Genomic DNA, 20,855 nt, shown 5'->3' on the forward strand with positions numbered 1-20,855 from the left:
GGACCTACCGTGGAGCTGATCTGCCCTCTGACCATCGACTAGTCATCTGTAAGATACGCCTGCCATTCTTCCACTCCGGTGGTGGGTGCACACCCAGGACCCCATTCCAACTTAAAGTGGCCTGGTCTCAGCTGATGAAAGTTGCAAGTGAGAATTTCATCATCGCTTGCAGCTGGGGTTGGCATAGTCTCCCACTCCTCCTGATGTCGAGGGTAAATGGGCGAGGTTTAGGACTGTGACTCATGCAGCTGCAATGGCTGCTGTGGGTACGTGGTCCAGACCTCCCCAGAAACCCTGGCTGACAGAGGAGGTGTTCAGGATAGTTGAGAAAAAGCGACAGGCCCACTCTCATCGGCTACATCATCCCACGTCAGAGAATGAGGAGGCTTACCGCAGCCTTCGCTCAGAGGTTCGGAGAGCCGTAAGGCGCTGCAAGGATGGGTGGTAGTCGCGGGTTGCTGAGGAGATGGAGTCTGCCTCAGTGGCCCGCGATCACAAATCACTATTTAACTCCATCAAAAAAGTAACCTGCAGCGCCACACCTATTACCATCATTAGGGGAAAAAACGGTGAACCAATCTCCGACCCCCAGGAACAGGTTTGCAGATTTGCTGAGCATTTCTGTGAGGTCCTGGGGGAGGGGAAATCCCTCAGCCAGGAAAACATCATGGCACAAAGTGGGGATAACCCTCCTGAGGCTGCGGTGCCTCGAATTTTGGAAGAAGTCACCCCCTGTGATTGGCTGGCTGAGGTGCCATCTGTTGAGGAAGTACTGAAGGCGATCCGGAGTCTGAGACCAGGAAAGGCACCGGGCAGAGATGATCTCCCAAGCGAAATGCTGAGGGAGGGTGGCGTTTGTGCACAGACTGCCCTATATGACATCATAACAACAATCTGGACCACTGGACGGGTTCCGCAGGATTGGAAGGATGCTCTGGTGGTCCCCCTCTTTAAGAAGGGGGACCGCACAGACTGTAACAACTACAGGGGCACAGATGCCATATTTTCTGTCCGTCTGCTATAGCAGAGGTGTAGGGAATTCCAACAAGAACTACATCTCTGCTTTAATGACTTGGTCAAGGCCTATGATACCATCAGTAGGCCTGGGCTCTGGGTTGTTCTTCATGCTTTCGGAGTCCCTGACCGTCTGCTCACGATCATTAAAGACCTTCATGATGGTGAGCGGGCCTGGGTAAAACTACGTGGCCAGGAGTCAGAGCCTTTCCCTGTACACCTTGGGGTGCGACAGGGATGTCCTCTGGCTCCCACATTATTTAACATCTATTTTGACCACGTAGTTCGTGAAGCCTTCAATAGCTGTACCGGGGGAATTTCTATTTGGTACAGCGTGAGAGTGTCTACCTCGAGTGTTGTTAACCGGGTGGCTCATGTCGACGCACCGGCCCTGCCCCGCACAGGCTCCGCACCGGCGCTACGCGTCGACCCGTCGTGACTCATGGCTGACGGACCGGGTCCCCTCGGCGACGTCGGCCCAACCCCCGACGAGGCCTCCGCCACGGATGCCAACCGCGTCTCCGACCCGGACCCCGCGGCTACGGAGCCTCGCGAGGAGCCGGGGCAGACGTTGGCGGCGGAGGAGGAGCGGGGCCCGGCAGGGACGGAGGCCGAGCCCGTAGGGTCCCCAGGGTCGCCGGAGATCCAGGGGGCCGTGGGAGCGGGGGGAGAGGGGGGGGCAGAAGAGGGAGCGGCGCCCCAGGGAGTGGAGGGAGCGGGGGGAGCGGAGAGAGTGGAGAGAGCGGAGGAGAGAGTGGAGGAGAGAGTGGAGGGAGCGGAGCAGAGAATGGAGAGAGCGGGGGGAGTTGAGAGAGTGGAGGGAGTGGAGGAGAGAGTGGAGAGAGCGGGAGGAGCAGAGGGAGCAGAGGGAGCGGAGGGAGCGGAGGGAGCAGAGGGAGCAGAGGGAGCGGAGGGAGCAGAGGGAGCAGAGGGAGCAGTGGGAGGAGCATTCCCCGTGCGGCGCGTGGAGATCAGCGTGTGCGAGCCGGAGCGGCGTGCCGACGGCCGCGAGGTCTTCACCGTCTACCTGGTGGAGAGCCGCGCGGGCGAGGGGCCCCCGCCGCGCTCGCTGTGGCGCCGCTACAGCGAGTTCGAGCTGCTGCGCCGCCACCTGCTCGCGGCGTTCCCGCACGTCGTGGTGCCTCCGCTGCCGGAGAAGCGCGCCGAGTTCGCGTGGCAGAAGCTGTCCTCCGACAACATGGACCCCGACTTCGTGGAGCGGCGGCGCGCCGGCCTCGAGGCCTTCCTGCTGCGCGTGGCGTCGCACGCGGAGTTGGCGCGCGACGCCGTCTTCTCCGCCTTCCTCGTGCGGGAGCGCGGCTGGAGGGAGGCCGCCGGGGCCGCCGGCTCGCGGGCGGTCGCCGACTCCCGCCCGGTCGGGGCCCCGGCGGCCGCCCCCCCCCCGCGCGTCGAGATCCCCGACCGGCGCTTCGCCGAGCTCGAGGCGTACGCCGAGGAGCTGCGGGCGGCGATCGGCGCCATCCTGAAGGCGCGCGCCCGCGCCGCCGACCGCCTGTACGGCGTCTACAAGGTGCACGCCAACTACGGGCGCGTCTTCAGCGAGTGGAGCGCGCTGGAGCGGCGCGAGACGGGCGACGGGCTGCAGAGCGCCGGGCACCACATGGACGCCCACGCCGCCTCCGTGGACGACCTGCTGGAGGAGGAGGAGCACTACGCCGACCGCCTCAAGGAGTACCTGCGCTTCGCCGACGCGCTGCGCCGCGTGTGCCGCGAGGCCGAGCTGCGGCGCGCCGGCGTGGAGGCGCTCGCGAGGGAGCTGGCGCTCGAGAAGCGGCGGCGCGACGAGCCGGCGGGCGGCGCCGCGCGCCCCTTCTCGCTGCGCGGCGTCGCCGGGAAGCTGTTTGGGCGCGAGGCGGCGGAGGCGCGCGAGGCTCGCGCCGAGCGGCTCGGGGCGCGCGTGGCGCTCGACGAGGCGGCGCTGGCGGAGAGGGAGGCGGAGGCGGCGGAGTTCTCGCGGCGCGCCGCCGCCGACGTCGCCCGCTTCCAGCGGCAGAAGGTGCGCGACGTGCGCGAGGCGCTCGTGGGCTACGCCGTCACGCAGATCGGGGTGTGCAAGAAGGGCATCGGCGTGTGGAGCAACGCCAAGGAGTCCTTCGGCAAGATGTAACTCTTCCCCCTCGCCGACTCCTCCCCCTCGCCGACTCCTCCCCCTCGCTGTTTTCCCGTCGACTCCGCTCGTTGATTTCTCCACCGATGTTCAGGGACTCGGCCTCGCGGACGCCGCCCGTTTGATCTCATCTCATCCGCACAGCGTTGAGGGCACCACCCGGCTGCGGGTCACGACGCTTCTCCTGTTGCTTGCTCCTCTCCTCGACGCTGCCGCCCCTCACACCCGCGACCGACTATGGACTTGACTGCCATTGGCTCATTTCAAGAAACGTCCTTTTTGTTGCTGGCCCGCTTGAAGATTTGTGCCTTTGGGCTTCTTGCTCAGCAACTGCGTTAAACAAAAACAGAGACACACACACGTCTTCACACACACGTCTTCACACACACACATACGTCTTCACACACACACACATCTTCACACACACACACACGTCTTCACACACACACACGTCTTCACACACACACACGTCTTCACACACACGTCTTCACACACACACGTCTTCACACACACACGTTTTAACACACACATGTCTTCACACACACGTCTTCACACACACACACGTCTTCACACACACACGTCTTCACACACACACACAGGTCTTCACACACACACACAGGTCTTCACACACACACACACACGTCTTCAGACACACACACTCATCTTCACACGTGCAAGCTCACCCATTCCCTCGTGTGCTCACTGACTCGCTAACGGGACCAGTGCATTGTCCCCCCCCCCCCTCCACTGCTGCTGCGGGTGGAGTCTCACCTGCACCCGAACAGCGCCAGGCCGGGGTTCCGTATTTACTGGAGTGGGGGGGGGGGGGTGACGAAGCATCGATTGGGCGAATTAAAATGGATTGAATCATGCCTACGATGACACGCATTGCACATTGTGCACGTGAGAGTGGGTCACGCTTGGGGCGCGTGATGGGTCCGTTTGGTGAATGCTGCCGCCAGAAGGCGGCTGTGGCTACGTTCACCGCGATGTGTAAAATTAACAAATAGAAACGTGATTAGAATTGGGACCCCCCCCCCCCCCCCCACGAATCGTAACAATTCATCGAATGTCGAGCACACGAATCCTTGTGCGCGCCTGCAGACTGCCCGTCGTAGGGGACAGACACGCCGGCTGCGGATCTCTGTCCCTGCACGCTCCGAGTTGAGAGCACCACGCATCCCGGCGGGCACGCGGACCTTCTGTTTGTGCGCAGTTTCGGTGGCGTTGGTTCGACACGCGCAAACTTTGGACCGGTTTGTGCCATTCGCTGTCTCCGTCGGCCGAGTCCGGTTTGCTTGAACCAATTCTGGCGAGCTGGCAGATGCTTGGAGGCGGCAGGGTCCCTCTCATCCGTGTTAGATACGGGGGAGGGGGGGGGACCCTGCTTTGATGCCCGGCCGATGGTTGCGGACTCCCCGTGTGACGTTCACACGCGACTGTACCGAGCCGGGCTCCCAAGCCGGAGCCTCAGCGTGGCTCCGGCTTGCGGCTGGAGGGAAAGCCGGCCACTGCGAGCCCCCTCGGGTGTTGAGAGAGAGAAAGCAGAGTGCGGGTTGGGGCTCTGGTGCTCACCAACCCACCCCACCCCCCACGCTGCCTCCTCCTCCAACACTCTGGATGGGTCCATGCCCCCTGAGTGGGGGACGTGGCCTTGCCTCCGTGCACCCACAGGCGAGCCCTCCACATGTGGGGACACGGATGGTTCATCCACACGCACGGTCGTCGCCTCCATGCGCACAGACGAATCCTTCACAAGACAAAGACCCCCCGTGTAGCCTCTTACCAGGGCTGGTGGGGTGTAAGCGCTGTTAGCGAGCGTGCGAGAAGGGGCACAACGGCACGCAAGCGGGCTGGATGGGCAGCACCACACCCGGGCCGCCTTTTGGCTTCACTACAAGCACCACACCAGGTGCTTGTCAGCGCACACACACACCGTGGGTGTGTTTTGTGTTACCTGTGGGGAGGCGTCTGTGAGGCGGCCCCATATTCGCGCATCACAAGCCTCGTCGGCAGGGAATCACTCGCTGGGTTGCTCTGCCCAGCCAGTGGGCTCAGACCGCGTGGCTTTGCCACCGCACGCGGTGACCTCCGCCAGTGACCTCGGAGTCGTGGACGCTGCGTCTGGGTGGGAGGTGGAGGCTGCGTATGACACCACCCACCTGCAGAGCTCCCACGTGCGCAGAGGTTTGCTGCACCGCGGAATCTCGAGAGAGGTCCCCGGCCACCGCTCGTTGGATTCTCTCCGGGTCCTGCAGGACCCTGCAGGGTGCTGCAGGGTGCTGCAGGGTGCTGCAGGGTCCTGCAGGGTCCTCTCCGCGTGCGCAGAAACACTTCACCTCATTGAAGAATGAAAAAGCAAATTTCCATCGGCACTGCGTATTTCACGCACGTTGAACTTCTTTCGCGCCGTACGTAGCCAACCGTGCTAATCGGAGGTGCGGGGGAAGAGTGGCAATCGTGGAGCATGCCCGCGTCTTGCTGCTGCGCCTGCTGCTGCTGCTCCTGCTGCTGCTGCTCCTGCTGCAGCTGCTGCTCCTGCTGCAGCTGCTGCTCCTGCTGCAGCTGCTCCTGTTGCTGTGCCAGGGTGCCCCCTGCACGGGCGGTGCGGGGCCTTTTGCGTCGCCCGCAGACGAAGCCGTCCCAGCCGACGCCACGGGTTGTTTGTCGGCAAGTTTGGCGACACATTCCGAGCGCTTCGTGCTTCTCCGGCGCCTTGTTTGCTGGAACCCGGCATCGTCGGTGGGAGAGGGGAGAGGCGCGGTCCGCGTGACAGCCGCGTGCAGGATGCAGGATGTGGACAGACCCGGCGGGGCGCTGTTGGAAGACCCGCGGTGTCCACGTGCCGGGCACGAGCTGCGTGTGTCTCTGTTGCGTGTCCGTGCCTCTGCGGCAGCGTGCTTGGGGGGGGCGACGGTCGTGAGAGGCGGGTCGCGGTTCTTTTGATTCGACTAATCATGCCCGATTCTAAAGCTCGTAGATGCGCACTCGATGACGTTTTGTTGTTGTTCATGCAATGCCGGCACGTCGATAATTGTTTCAGCGGTGTTTGATTGCGATGTCTGATGATCCGCGCTTCATGGGCCCCTGTGAAGCTTTTCGCTGAAAATAATAATAATCTGTCGCGCGCGCACGTGCGTCCTTCGCAATGCCATGATGTTGATTCTCGATCCAGTAAAACAAAGCAAGTGTGTGGGGCCGTGCACGCGTCTGTTGACTCTGGATGCGCGCCGTTCGCCCGATGCCACGAAACCAGCGGCGTTTGTCCGGAACGCAATGGTTTATTGAGGGCCACATTTAAATAATAGAAAGTAAAAATGTCCCCGCAAATGTTTGTCGCCCTCCGTTGGCACGGACCAGCAAAGGTGGCATTCGCTCGCACCAGGGAACAGCTGACAACCAGATCGTGGGTGCCACAGCCCTGTGACTTGAAGTCTCCGTCGCCCATTTCACGAACACGGAGGGAGGCGGCATTACGGCGACATTGATTGGGATTATTGTTGTTGGGCAAAGCGGGTATCGCCACCCACTGGCACCGGCCTGCAAAGGTGGCATTCTGTCGCACGGGGAATCACTGCCAACCACAACAGATCGTGAATGCCACAGCCCTGTCACATGAAGTCTCCGTCGCCCGTTTCACTCCCACGAGGGAGGAGGAGGAGGCGTTGTTGTCGCAGCAGCTCACCACCGCGGTGTCACGTGCACAGAGATGTTGATGTGGAGAAGAAGCAGCAGCAGCAGAGATGTTGATGTGGAGAAGAAGCAGCAGCAGCAGAGATGTTGATGTGGAGAAGAAGCAGCAGCAGAGATGTTGATGTGGAGACGAAGCAGCAGCAGAGATGTTGATGTGGAGAAGAAGCAGCAGCAGCAGAGATGTTGATGTGGAGAAGAAGCAGCAGCAGCAGAGATGTTGATGTGGAGAAGAAGCAGCAGCAGCAGAGATGTTGATGTGGAGAAGAAGCAGCAGCAGAGATGTTGATGTGGAGACGAAGCAGCAGCAGAGATGTTGATGTGGAGACGAAGCAGCAGCAGCAGAGATGTTGATGTGGAGGCGGTTTGAGACGCCTCTGCATGCGTCGTGACACCCGGGACCCATCCTACTTGCTCCACCCCCTCCCCGTCCTACTTGCTCCACCCCCTACTCGTCCTACTTGCTTCACCCCCTCCCCGTCCTACTTGCTCCACCCCCTCCCCGTCCTACTTGCTCCACCCCCTACTCGTCCTACTTGCTCCACCCCCTCCGAAACCCACTTGCTCCACCCCCTCCCCATCCTACTTGCTCCACCCCCTACTCGTCCTACTTGCTCCTCCCCATCCCACTTGCTCCACCCCCTACTCGTCCTACTTGCTCCACCCCCTCCCCATCCCACTTGCTCCACCCCCTACTCGTCCTACTTGCTCCACCCCCTCCCCATCCCACTTGCTCCACCCCCTACTCGTCCTACTTGCTCCACCCCCTCCCCATCCTACTTGCTCCACCCCCTACTCGTCCTACTTGCTCCACCCCCTCCCCGTCCTACTTGCTCCACCCCCTACTCGTCCTACTTGCTCCACCCCCTCCCCATCCCACTTGCTCCACCCCCTCCCCATCCTACTTGCTCCACCCCCTACTCGTCCTACTTGCTCCTCCCCATCCCACTTGCTCCACCCCCTCCCCATCCTACTTGCTCCACCCCCTCCCCATCCTACTTGCTCCACCCCCTACTTGTCCCGCGTGCTCCACCCCCTACTCGTCCTACTTGCTCCTCCCCATCCCCATCCTACTTGCTCCACCCCCTACTTGTCCCGCGTGCTCCACCCCCTACTCGTCCTACTTGCTCCTCCCCATCCCACTTGCTCCACCCCCTACTCGTCCTACTTGCTCCTCCCCATCCCACTTGCTGCACCCCCTACTCGTTCTACTTGCTCCACCCCCTCCCCATCCTACTTGCTCCACCCCCTCCCCATCCTACTTGCTCCACCCCCTACTTGTCCCGCGTGCTCCACCCCCTACTCGTCCTACTTGCTCCTCCCCATCCCCATCCTACTTGCTCCACCCCCTACTCGTCCTACTTGCTCCACCCCCTCCCCATCCCACTTGCTCCACCCCCTACTTGTCCCGCGTGCTCCACCCCCTCCCCATCCCACTTGCTCCACCCCCTACTCGTCCTACTTGCTGCTCTACCCGACAGCGTGGAGTCACGTGGTTCACGCAATGGGTTACTGGGGGAGCGTTTTGGTGAATCGCGATTATTTCAATTTGGGACTTGTTCGATATAGTTGGAATCGATTCTACGCTATCGATCCGCTCCGGCTTCGTCTGAGCGCCTATGGGAATCTCTTCGGGGTACTCCGAATGGTTCGATTTGTTGCAACCGATTCGCAACGTTCGATCCCGCACGGGACGATTCCCTCGCCCGTGATTAGGAATCGCCAGGCCCAGCTGTTGTTGTCGGATTCCTCCTCGCCCCGTCGCGTCGGTGTCTCTCTGTGTCTGAGATCACGGCCGTGTTTGTCTCTCTGTGTCTCTCTGTGTCACGGCCGTGTTTGTCTCTGTGTGTCTCTCTCTGTGTCACGGCCGTGTTTGTCTCTCTGTGTCACGGCCGTGTTTGTCTCTGTGTGTCTCTCTCTGTGTCACGGCCGTGTTTGTCTCTCTGTGTCTCTCTGTGTCACGGCCGTGTTTGTCTCTGTGTGTCTCTGTGTCTCTCTCTGTGTCACGGCCGTGTTTGTCTCTCTGTGTCTCTCTGTGTCACGGCCGTGTTTGTCTCTGTGTCTCTCTCTGTGTCACGGTCGTGTTTGTCTCTCTGTGTCTCTGAGGTCACGGCCGTGTTTGTCTCTCGTCCCGTGTAATCCTGTGTGTCCATCTCCGTGCGAGTGTCCGAGTCGCCACCACCCTCTGTGCTCAACTCTCCCGAGTCTCATTCCACGTGGAGCCCCCCCCCAACCCCTCCCCTCCCCTCCACCCCCCAACCCCTCCCCTCCACCCCCCAACCCCTCCCCTCCACCCCCCGCCCCTCCCCTCCACCCCCAACCCCTCCCCTCCACCCCCCCACCCCTCCCCTCCACCCCCCGCCCCCCCGCCCCCCGCGATGGGGAACTGCCTCAAGGCGGCGTCGCTGGACGACCTCTCGCTGCTGCGCGACTCGGAGCCCGGGGACGCGGAGGCGGGGCCACCCCCCCCCTACCAGGCAAGCCGCGGGGGGGGGGCGGGGGGCGGGGGGGGGCACCTGGGGGGCTGACGGGGCAGTGCGAGTGACTGTGACCCCCCCCCCCCCACAGAACCCCCCCCTCGACACAACCTCCCCCACACCCCCCCACACACCCCCACACACCCCCCCACACACCCCCCCACACACCCCCCCACACACCCCCCCACACACCCCCCCCACACACCCCCCCATAAACCCCCCACACACCCCCCCACACACCCCCCCATACACCCCCCACACACCCCCCCCCACACAACTCCCCCACACCACAGGGTTCACCACAGAGATGAACCCTCTCTGTGAGTGTGTGTGGTGTGTGTGTGGTGTGTGTGTGGTGAGTGTGTGTGTGTGTGGTGTGTGTGTGGTGTGTGTGTGGTGATTGTGTGTGTGGTGAGTGTGTGTGTGGTGATTGTGTGTGTGGTGTGTGTGTGGTAAGTGTGTGTGTGTGGTGTTGTGTGTGTGGTGTGGTGAGTGTGTGTGTGGTGTGTGAGTGTGTGGTGTGTGTGTATGGTGAGTGTGTGTGTGTGGTGTGTGTGTGGTGATGTGTGTGTGTGTGTGAGTGTGTGTGTGGTGATGTGTGTGTGGTGTGTGGTTGTGTGTGGTGAGTGTGTGTGTGGTGTGAGTGTGTGTGTGGTGTGTGGGTGTGTGTGTGTGGTGGGTGTGTGTGTGGTGAGTGTGTGGTGAGTGTGTGTGTGTGTTGTGTGTGTGTGGTGTGTGTGGTGAGTGTGTGTGTGTGGTGTGTGTGTGTGGTGAGTGTGTGTGTGTGGTGTGTGTGTGTGGTGAGTGTGTGTGTGTGGTGTGTGTGTGTGGTGAGTGTGTGTGTGTGGTGTGTGTGGTGAGTGTGTGTGTGGTGTGTGTGGTGGGTGTGTGTGTGGTGAGTCTGTGTGTGGTGAGTGTGTGTGTCTGAGCCAGTCGTAGGCCTCCCCTAGGTGGACTCGGCCTCCAGTGAGTACCTGGTGCGGTGTCTAAACATCGCCACTGGGGAGACAAAGGCGGCCTGGCGTGGTGCTGGCCACCCGCCCCCTCGTGAGCCCCAGCAGTCTGTCACAGGCTACGTGGGGGGGTCGTTGTCTTGTGGTTGTCAGGAGCAGCAGGAGCAGGAGGAGGAGCAGGAGGTGGTGGTGGTGGGTGAGGCTCTGCCCCACCACTCGCTGGGCCGTGGCCCCGAGGAGCAGCGCCGCGTGGCCCAGCGCCTGGGCCTCATCCAGCACCTGCCGCACGGCCTCTACGACGACGCGGGGCCCAGCGAGAAGACGGGCCGCGAGTGAGACTCACCACGCCGCTCACCACGCCGCTCACCACACCACTCACCACGCCGCTCACCACGCCGCTCACCACGCCACTCACCACGCCACTCCCCACGCTATTCACCACACCACTCACCACACCACTCACCACGCCGCTCACCACGTCACTCACCACACCACTCACCACGCCACTCACCACACCACTCACCAAACCACTCACCACGCCACTCACCACGCCACTCACCACACCACTCACCAAACCACTCACCACGCCACTCACCACGTCGCTCACCACGCCGCTCACCACGCCGCTCACCACGCCGCTCACCACGCCGCTCACCACGCCGCTCACCACGCCGCTCACCACGCCGCTCACCACGCCACTCACCACGCCACTCCCCACGCTATTCACCACACCACTCACCACACCACTCACCACGCCGCTCACCACGTCACTCACCACACCACTCACCACGCCACTCACCACACCACTCACCAAACCACTCACCACGCCGCTCACCACGCCACTCACCACGCCACTCCCCACGCTATTCACCACACCGCTCACCACACGACTCACCATGCCGCTCACCACGTCACTCACCACACCACTCACCACGCCACTCACCACGCCGCTCACCACACCGCTCACCACGCCACTCACCACGCCACTCCCCACGCCGCTCACCACGCCGCTCACCACGTCGCTCACCACGCCACTCCCCACGCCACTCACCACGCCGCTCACCACGCCGCTCACCACGCCGCTCACCACGTCGCTCACCACGCCACTCCCCACGCCACTCACCACGCCACTCCCCACGCTATTCACCACACCACTCACCACGCCACTCCCCACGCTATTCACCACACCACTCACCACACCACTCACCACGCCGCTCACCACGCCGCTCACCACGCCGCTCACCACGCCACTCACCACGCTATTCACCACACCACTCCCCACGCCACTCACCACGCCACTCACCACGCCACTCCCCACGCTATTCACCACACCACTCACCACGCCGCTCACCACGCCGCTCACCACGCCGCTCACCACGCCGCTCACCACACCGCTCACCACGCCGCTCACCACGCCACTCACCACGCCACTCACCACGCCGCTCACCACGCCACTCACCACACCGCTCACCACGCCGCTCACCACGCCGCTCACCACGCCGCTCACCACGCCGCTCACCACGCCGCTCACCATGCTGCTCACCACGCCGCTCACCACGCCGCTCACCACGCTGCTCACCACGCCGCTCACCACGCCACTCACCACGCCACTCCCCACGCTATTCACCACACCGCTCACCACACCACACCACACACCACTCACCACGCTACTCACCACACGACTCACCACACGACTCACCACACTACTTTGGGGAGTGTCCTTCCACACGATCCCAGTTGGGGACACACATTCCGCTGCCTCCCAATTTAGTCGATTGTTACAAGTAGAAAAAGCAAACTGGTGCCATGAAAAATAATTTAATTTGACAATTGTGAGCGCATGACGCTATCAGCACAAACGGGCGGCTCTGTGCGAGTGACGCTGCGGCATCTCTAATGCGCGCCGCGATTTGTCCGGCGCGTTAATCGTGAATATCGTCACAGCTGATGACACCCGCAGGTGTTGACCGGGGGGGGGGGGGGCGGATAACCTCTGCAGCAGGCGACGAATGTGCCGCCGCCGCCGCCCCGCGTCACCCCGCGTCACCCCGCGTCACCCCGCGCCGTTGTTGTTGTTGTCGCGACGTGCGTGCGTGTGTGTGTGCGTGCATGCGTGCTTGTGTGTGCATGCGTGCGTGTGTGCGTGCGTGCGTGTGTGGCAGGTGCGTCATCTGCATGCTGGAGTTTGTGAGTGGCGACGCGGTGCGGTACCTGCCCTGCCTGCACACCTACCACGTGGAGTGCATCGACAACTGGCTCGTGCGCTCCTTCACCTGCCCCTCGTGCATGGAGCCGGTGGACGCCGCGCTGCTCTCCTCCTACGGCACCGGCTGAGCGCCACGGAGGCCCCCGCAAGCGCTCCGCCCTGCCCCGCCCTGCCCCGCTTCACGCCGCCGCCACCGCCGCTCCTCCTGCTCCTCCGCCGGTTTCCTCGCCGCCCCGGCCGAACGTCTTGACGGCGCCGCTCTCCGGCGCCGTCCCCTGTCCCCGCGTCGGTTACCGGCCGAGGCACCGCCGCCGCGCGGCCACGTGGCCGCTCGCGGCCGGTCCCGGAGGGGGCGACGGGGCGGCCGCTCCCGAGGCGAGGCCGCTGGGGGGCCGCTGGGGGGCCGCTGGGGGGCCGCTGGGGGGCCGCGTGAGACCAGGACGCTCACTGGGACCGCGTGGCTCGTGGAGGCTCTTGGAGCTGCCCGGCGGGGGGGGTGGTATGGTCTGTGCCGCCGGTCTTCGTGTGGGGGTCTGCGCCGCGACGACCCCCGACGACTCCGTGGCCCGCGCGAGCCGGAGACGCGCGCCGACCGCGGCACGCGGCCCGGTGGAGCCGGTGGAGCCGGTGGTGCCGCACGCGAGCGGCAGGCCCCGAGTTCGCGTCCTGGACGTGGATGGGCGGTGCGGCGCCGCAGCAGCATCGCCCTGCTGGAGGTCTCTGCCAGCCCGATGCAACTGGAGCATCGCCCTGCGGGTGGCCACCTGTCTGGGTTTGACTCACGACAGACATTGCTACCGAGATCTGGCACCGGTGTCGCGAAGGCCTTCATTGCGGTGCCCTGCACAGTTCTGATTGACCTCGGCCGCCTAAGAAACACGTCCGGGTTTGGTCCACAGGGGGAAGGGGTGGCCACCCTCCGTACGCGGCGACGGCCTTTCAGCGCTGACATGTGGGACGAGTGGGAATCTGCGACAGAGATGCCTGGCGAGCGAGGCACTTGCTTCTAGCGGTTCTGGTGTAATAAACCTTATCGTGCGGATGGCCCGTGGCCACCACGAGGAGGTTCGTGGGTCGTGACGTCGGGCCCCGCCTGCTCCCTGCGTGCGCCCGTGGCTGGGCCGCAGGAAGCGACCGGTGGGGGGCCCCTACGCGGCCCGAACTCGTGGTCGCTGGGCCCGGGAGTGGCCGCAGACTTTCCCCGGTGTACGCATTCACGTGCGCACTTTCATTCGCGGCGGCTGCAAGAGGCACGCGCCCGCGCCTCCTGCCTGCTCTGTGCGCTGTGCCCCGTGCATCGACGCGGAGCACGAGGACAGACGCGGAGAAGAGAAGAGGACTCGCTTCCGCTTCTCCTGGAAGCGAGTCGCGAACCGCCGCCGTGCACCGATGACGTCTTCAACCGTGAAGACGACTCGACATCATCGTGGCAGCTGCAGCAGCAGCAGCTTGAGCTGCTACGTGGACTACTTCCCCGTGGTGGACCACCGGGTTGGGAAACCGCTGCCCTGCCTCGCTACACCTCGCAGAAGTTCCTGGGGGGGGGGGGGGCGGGGGGTTAAAGTCACATCGACCCCTGGTGCGCGAACCGAACGCCGTAAGATCACTCGCCAATCCTTAACCACTGGGCCTGTACCCTGACCTCGTGTCCTATCTGTGGGATGTTGTGACCTCCGCACGACCTCTCGCGCTGCCTGGCCGCGGGAGCCGTGGCAAATAGCGGCTCTGTTGCTTTGTGGGTGTGCCGTGCGCGCCGTGCGCGCTGCCCGTTGTGATTCTCTTTGCTTGTGAGGACGCAAACTTCCCACCGCGAAAGACAAAACAAAAGCCGCACCAGCTTGGCACGTTCAGGCTGCTGGCCCGACTCGTCTTCTGCATGCCCCGCCGACTGTGCGTGTGCGTGTGAGTGAATTTGCAGACTCGGTGTGAACCTTCGTGATGAAACGCTCGGACGTTTAGGCGCTCGAGCGAAGAGCGGTGGGGGTGGTTGTTATTGTAGATGCAGCAGCAGCAGCTCCTCTCGTGGATTCCACGGCTGTCTCGGTTGTTGACTAAAACTCCCGTGGGGCTCGAGTACAGCGCGACGTGAGTCATCCTGTAAATGGTGGAAGTCTGCTTTGAGATGCATTTGTCATAACTGCTGGTCGATACGTTTTCAGTTTCATTTATTTGGTATAGCCCTGTGAGCCATTCGGCTCTTGAATCGGGTGCAACCGCAACAAACAAAAACATCTTAGAGTGACAACGCGCAAACAGAAAAATCCAGGAAAAAACTGCAAAAAATCTTCCAGAAAAAATCACCGTACACCAACGCTGTGTGCAAAAATCCCAGTGGGATGCAAGCCAAACAACAACAACAACCACAAGACAACTTAGATTAAAGCCATCATTCTAACTCCGTACTACAACAAACAAACATGGCCAAACCAAAAAAGTTTTCGAAATCACCAAAATAAAGCCATAAAAGCAATGTAACAGTGATCATAGAAACTGTGACCGAAATTTCACAATTAACGACATAAACAACATGTACCACCAAACCCTGCAGCCATAGCTGGCTGCATGAGTCACTCCACAACAGTAGGAGCATCAAAATTTTCCAATGCACCTTTAAAGATCAGCACACTAAATCTAAACACAAGATCATACTTTGGTGACACAGAAACCGCACAGGGATCCAGGTGCCATGGTGGCGAGGTGGTAACTACCTCACCTGGAGGTCGTGGGTTCGATCCCGACCCCGACGGCCTGCTGGTGTATATTTGGAGTTTGCGTGCCTCTCATGCTCTCCGGGTCCTCCAGTTTTACCCTCCGCATTGAGACTCAACGTCACGCGTTTGAGTATTTGGCTGCTGGAAATGTCCACGTGCTGATGATGCACTTTGTTGAGCTCTCATTTGTGATGGCCAGGTCGCTTCTTATAAAGAGCTGTGACCCTTACCTGGTGAAATAAAGATAAGTTTAGTTTGTTTTTCAGATGACAAAAAGTATCGCAAAGTTAAATCTCAGCGGTGTGATCTCAAAGGACCACTCGCTCTTGAGTCGAAACATCCAACCGATGCCATAAATAAATGACCAAATTAATTACAAAAATAACGACATCCATGGGGAATTCTAGCATGAATAGCACGAACGCACTCGCCGCCTCGACCACACTTGCCGAAGCACACGGAAGCCTCGTGGCCAGCCACGTTGCAAGGGTCACTTCACGGTGACCTCTACGCCATGAGGTCACCTCCCTGGCAGCCGGTTGGCCGACGGCAGTGGCAGTGATGAGGTTCAGCTCCGAGCACCGCTGCCACTGCTTCCCACGGGGTTGGACATCTCAGAATCAGAATATAGTGGAGCAATCCGATGAGCTATGAAGTTCTTTTTCACAGACGTCCTGTCAGGTCATGGGGCAAGAACGTCACAACAACAACAACAACACAAACACGATAGGAGTGCAAAGTTCAAGAACGGTAAACGAATCACCCAAACACAAACAACTACAACTAAACCATCCCCATCCTACCAGACAAAGCCCACTGAGATCTTCACTTATCTTTCAAAAGCAACAAAGTGGCTTATCATTTGGGCATTTATAGCAATAATTTAAACGCATGTCCAGGCAGGATACTCGCATTTACTGGTGACTTCACGATCCGTTTCTAGGGATCGTTCGGGATCTTTCCACGAAATCGCAGCCCGCGGGACAAATGTTGAACGCGTCGTCTGTACTCCAGTGCCCCCCCCCCCCCCCGACCCCGCACCACCTCCCAACGACGTCCCCTGGCCGTGGGAAGTGGCCCTGGGAGCGGCCCTGGGAAGATCGTGGGGTCGCTCCTTCAGGCGCCTTGCCCAGCGGCATGGGCGAGGCCCTCTGTGCAGCTCGCTCGGGGGGCAGGAAACGATTCGCTAGGTGGCACCGTCACGACTACGGGACCCGCGAAGCTCGTTCCTGCATTAGGGCGAACAAAGAACGTCGGGTTCTCACCCGCGGTTCGACGCGTGCACCCCGGACAGCGAGACGGAACCCACGCGTTTGTCTCGCTCCGCTACTGCCCACGCTACGCCAACTCGGCTGCCATCCGATGGGTATCGGTAGTTTCGCCGTCGTGTTTGGCTCTGACAAGCGAACGCAAGAAACCGGTTTAGTCAACGGCGCATTTTCACCCAACCTTACAGCGGCGTCGGCACCGTGCTACAGCATGGCCACGATGACGAGCCCAGAGCCACCCTCTGGCGAGCCTTCCAAGGTGTCACGTGCGGAGAGATCGAGAAGAGAGACTTGCGAGGGGGGGGGGGGGTGAGCACTGGGGGTCTCGTCAAGCGGCCAATTCATTGCTCCGGTTGGGGCGGTGACTCAGACAGGTTTGGTTTTGTCAGCTTGACACGCAGAGCTTTGCGACCCAATAATATTCGCAATAAAGGGTTGTTTTTTTCTTTCTGGCAAAAAAAGTCCCGATGATGCCGCGTGGAATTACCATTGAGAAGTCGTGGTACTCAACTTGTAAATGTTGTGGATTTGCTCTCCCCAAAACACACAACCGGCGTGCTCAAGTAGCAAATAATGCCACGTTTTGTTTATGCGACAAAGCTCATTGGCTGTGTCGGGCGGCGGCGGGTTGACGACACAGTTACACTTGGCGCGATCTGACCCCAACAAAAAACACCTTCAGCATGGATAGAGTCTCGCAGTCACAGCTGATGCGGACCGTTGACCATTGCGGCGTGGGTGACGATTGCGGCGTGGGTGACGCCACGACAGCGCGCATCTCCTTTGGGAAGCGTCGCGCAGGAAGTTGTCGTCGATCCCCTCCTCTCCGTCGCGCTCGTTCTCGGCCACGCGGAAATGCGGCGACGTGGCCCAAAGTTTTGCAGCTTTCCGGCGCTTTTGTTGCGGAGGGTTCGCGGTTTGAGTCGGGGGAAGGGAGCCCCGCTCTCCTGGTTGTGCTCACAGCACTCCCAGCCCCGGCCACCACCACCACCGTCCCCTTTCACAGTGAATCCTCTCCATCCCCCTGTGGGGCACGAGGCCGCCATCAGTCGCCTCCACTTCTTCCTGCCCTTGGCCACGTGCTGAGCCTCGCCCCGAGAGACGTCGATCGCTGCCACCGGCCTTGCACCACGTGGTCTCGGGCAGGGCCGTGTTCTCCAACAGGCCACAGTAAGCACTGTGCCTCGGGGCCTACACCCTCACCCACTCGCTCACCCAGCCACTCACCCCTTCACCCACTCGCTCACCCAGCCACCCACTCACCCAGCCACCCACTCGCTCCCTCACCCACTCGCTCACCCACTCGCTCACCCAGCCACCCACTCACTCATTCACCCACTCATTCACCCACCCACTCATTCACCCACCCACTCATTCACCCACTCACCCACCCACTCATTCACCCACTCGCTCCCTCACCCACTCGCTCACCCAGCCACTCACTCAATCACCCACTCACTCATTCACCCACTCACCCACCCACTCATTCACCCACCCACTCACTCGCTCACCCAGCCACTCACTCATTCACCCACTAACCCACCCACTCATTCACCCAGCCACCCACTCACCCCTTCACCTACTCGCTCACCCACCCACTCGCTCCCTCACCCACTCGCTCACCCAGCCACCCACTCACTCATTCACCCACTCATTCACCCACCCACTCATTCACCCACCCACTCATTCACCCACTCACCCACCCACTCATTCACCCACTCGCTCACTCACCCACTCGCTCACCCAGCCACTCAATCACCCACTCACTCATTCACCCACTCACCCACCCACTCATTCACCCACCCACTCACTCGCTCACCCAGCCACTCACTCATTCACCCACTAACCCACCCACTCATTCACCCAGCCACCCACTCACCCCTTCACCTACTCGCTCACCCACCCACTCGCTCCCTCACCCACTCGCTCACCCAGCCACCCACTCATTCACCCACTCATTCACCCACTCACCCACCCACTCATTCACCCACTCACTCCCTCATCCACCCACTCGCTCACCCACTCGCTCACCCAGCCACCCACTCACTCATTCACCCACTCATTCACCCACTCACCCACCCACGCATTCACCCACCCACTCACTCGCTCACTCAGCCACTCATTCACCAAATTTGTGGGTATACGGTCCCCTGGTCCATTCTGAGAACGCGTCCGAGCCATCCGAGTTGTCCGCTCCCACGGTGGACGTTCAACGTCCCACGGCGTGATTTGGAGAAGAGTATTCGGCCGATGTTTGTGTGTGCCGCCGGCGGCGTCGTGGTCCAAATTTGATTAATTACGAATCCGTCAATTGGGAAATGACAGGGGACTGTTACCCCCCACCCACCCCCTCCCCTAACTGCGATAAATCGGCATGACCCTCCGGACAAAAGAGTATTGAGGACTGGAGGCTGTCTTGGGACAGAGTCGAGGAGACTGGAAACACCCCAAGGCAGGGTTTGTTTATCCCTTCCTGACCTGGTGCCGTGTTGAACCCGGTGTTGAACCCAGTGTTGAACCCGGTGTTGAACCCAGTGTTGAACCCAGTGTTGAACCCAGTGCTGAACCCGGTGTTGAACCCGGTGTTGAACCCAGTGCTGAACCCAGTGTTGAACCCAGTGTTGAACCCGGTATTGAACCCAGTGCTGAACCCGGTGTTGAACCCGGTGTTGAACCCAGTGCTGAACCCGGTGTTGAACCCGGTGTGGAACCCGGTGGCACTGAAGTGCGCAGGGCTGCGTTGTGAACGCCGGCCGTGTTTCACGCGAGAGCAGTGGTGGCCAATACGTGGATCGCAAAATTTGTCTTTTGTGGATCTCTGAAACGCAAACAGACGACTCTACCGTTACGGCCGACGTGCCAATACAAATTCCCACCATACTAAAATAATAATTTATTGACTGAATTTTTTCACCTGAAGACGATTGCTTGTGTTGCGACCGAAACGTCGTGATTTTTTTTCCATCTATGTGACTTTACCGAAAGACCCAAAGAGTATAACACACTTCTAGCAACAGGTGGCGCTGTGTAGTTTTCACAGGGAATGCTCTACTTACGAACATTCGACTTATGAACTTTTATAGATACGAACAAACCTGTCCGTATGTCCAGTTGCCGCTGTGCGGACCAAGAATCGTAGGTTTAACCGCCACACAATAGATGGCGGTGGTGGCATCTGCATATGCAGGACGTGAAGAACCAGTGGCATCTACAGACCATGAAGAACCAGTGGCATCTACATCTACAGACCATGAAGAACCAGTGGCATCTACATCTGCAGAACGTGAAGAACCAGTGGCATCTACAGGTGATTATACAACTTGTAAAGCTATTTCCCCGTGTCTAGTGGACACGCCGTACAACGAGTTTGGAATGGACAGGAGTAAAGTTGGTACTTGTGAACATATCGACTTACGAACAGTGCCTCTGGAACCTAACTCGTTCGTAAGTAGAGGAGTCCCTGTAACGTAGTGAATGTATTGGGTCAGATTTCTGGGTGGATCACAGGGGGGGGGGGGGGGGGGGGGGGCTTTGCGATCCACCAGCGTGGACACCCGGTGCTGTGGTGGCCACCGCTGCTGTGGTGGCCACCGCTGCTGTGGTGGCCACCGCTACTGTGGTGGCCACCGCTGCTGTGGAGTGTAGGTGGGCGTCAGCCGAGCGGCGCGCGACTGCTGGTTGGGGGGTCACGTGACTTGTGCAGTGGTGCAGAGAGGCAGAGTGGGCACCAGGCTCGATCCGATCAGTACCTCACCTAGCGTCACACCACTCACATCACACCACTCACATCACACCACCACCAACATCACACCACCACCAGCACCACACCATCACCACAACCACACCACCATCACACCACCACCAGCATCACACCACCAGCACCACACCACCATCACACCACCACCAGCATCACACCACCACCATCACACCACCACCAGCATCACACCATCACCACCACACCACCATCACACCACCACCAGCATCACACCACCAGCATCACACCACCATCACACCACCACCAGCATCACACCACCACCATCACACCACCATCACACCACCACCAGCATCACACCACCATCACACCACCACCAGCATCACACCACCACCAGCGTCACACCACCACCAGCGTCACACCACCACCATCACACCACCACCAGCGTCACACCACCATCACACCACCACCAGCGTCACACCACCATCACACCACCACCATCACCACCACCAGCGTCATACCACTAACTTCACGCCCTCCCGTCACACGAGTGCACAGTGAAGGGTGAAGCGGAGTCGTTACAGAGACGACTGCGACAATACATCGAGTGGACAAAGTCTGCATCGCATTTGGTGCTTCCCGTACGAAGCAGACGAACACCACTCCGCGTGCAGGGGGAGGGGGGAGGGGCGAAGG

General features: G+C 60.6%; 2 protein-coding genes across 2 annotated transcripts; both read left to right on the forward strand.

Moving 5' to 3' along the window:
• The first annotated feature begins 1,793 nt into the window (after positions 1-1,793).
• SNX4 (sorting nexin 4) lies at positions 1,794-6,335 on the forward strand. Its single transcript, XM_061574346.1, has one exon. The coding sequence runs from the start codon at positions 1,802-1,804 to the stop codon at positions 3,140-3,142; it is 1,341 nt and encodes a 446-aa protein (XP_061430330.1). The 5' UTR covers positions 1,794-1,801; the 3' UTR covers positions 3,143-6,335.
• A 2,874-nt stretch (positions 6,336-9,209) lies between these two features.
• Positions 9,210-19,895, forward strand: LOC133356721 (RING finger protein 11-like). Its single transcript, XM_061574364.1, has 3 exons — positions 9,210-9,309; positions 10,416-10,594; positions 12,425-19,895. The coding sequence occupies exons 1-3, from the start codon at positions 9,211-9,213 to the stop codon at positions 12,594-12,596; spliced, it is 450 nt and encodes a 149-aa protein (XP_061430348.1). The 5' UTR covers position 9,210; the 3' UTR covers positions 12,597-19,895.
• The last annotated feature ends 960 nt before the right edge of the window (positions 19,896-20,855 follow it).

This window comes from Lethenteron reissneri, chromosome 55, assembly GCF_015708825.2.
Source record: "Lethenteron reissneri isolate LAM-NWPU_2019-01 chromosome 55, ASM1570882v1, whole genome shotgun sequence".
Lineage (NCBI taxonomy): Eukaryota > Metazoa > Chordata > Hyperoartia > Petromyzontiformes > Petromyzontidae > Lethenteron > Lethenteron reissneri.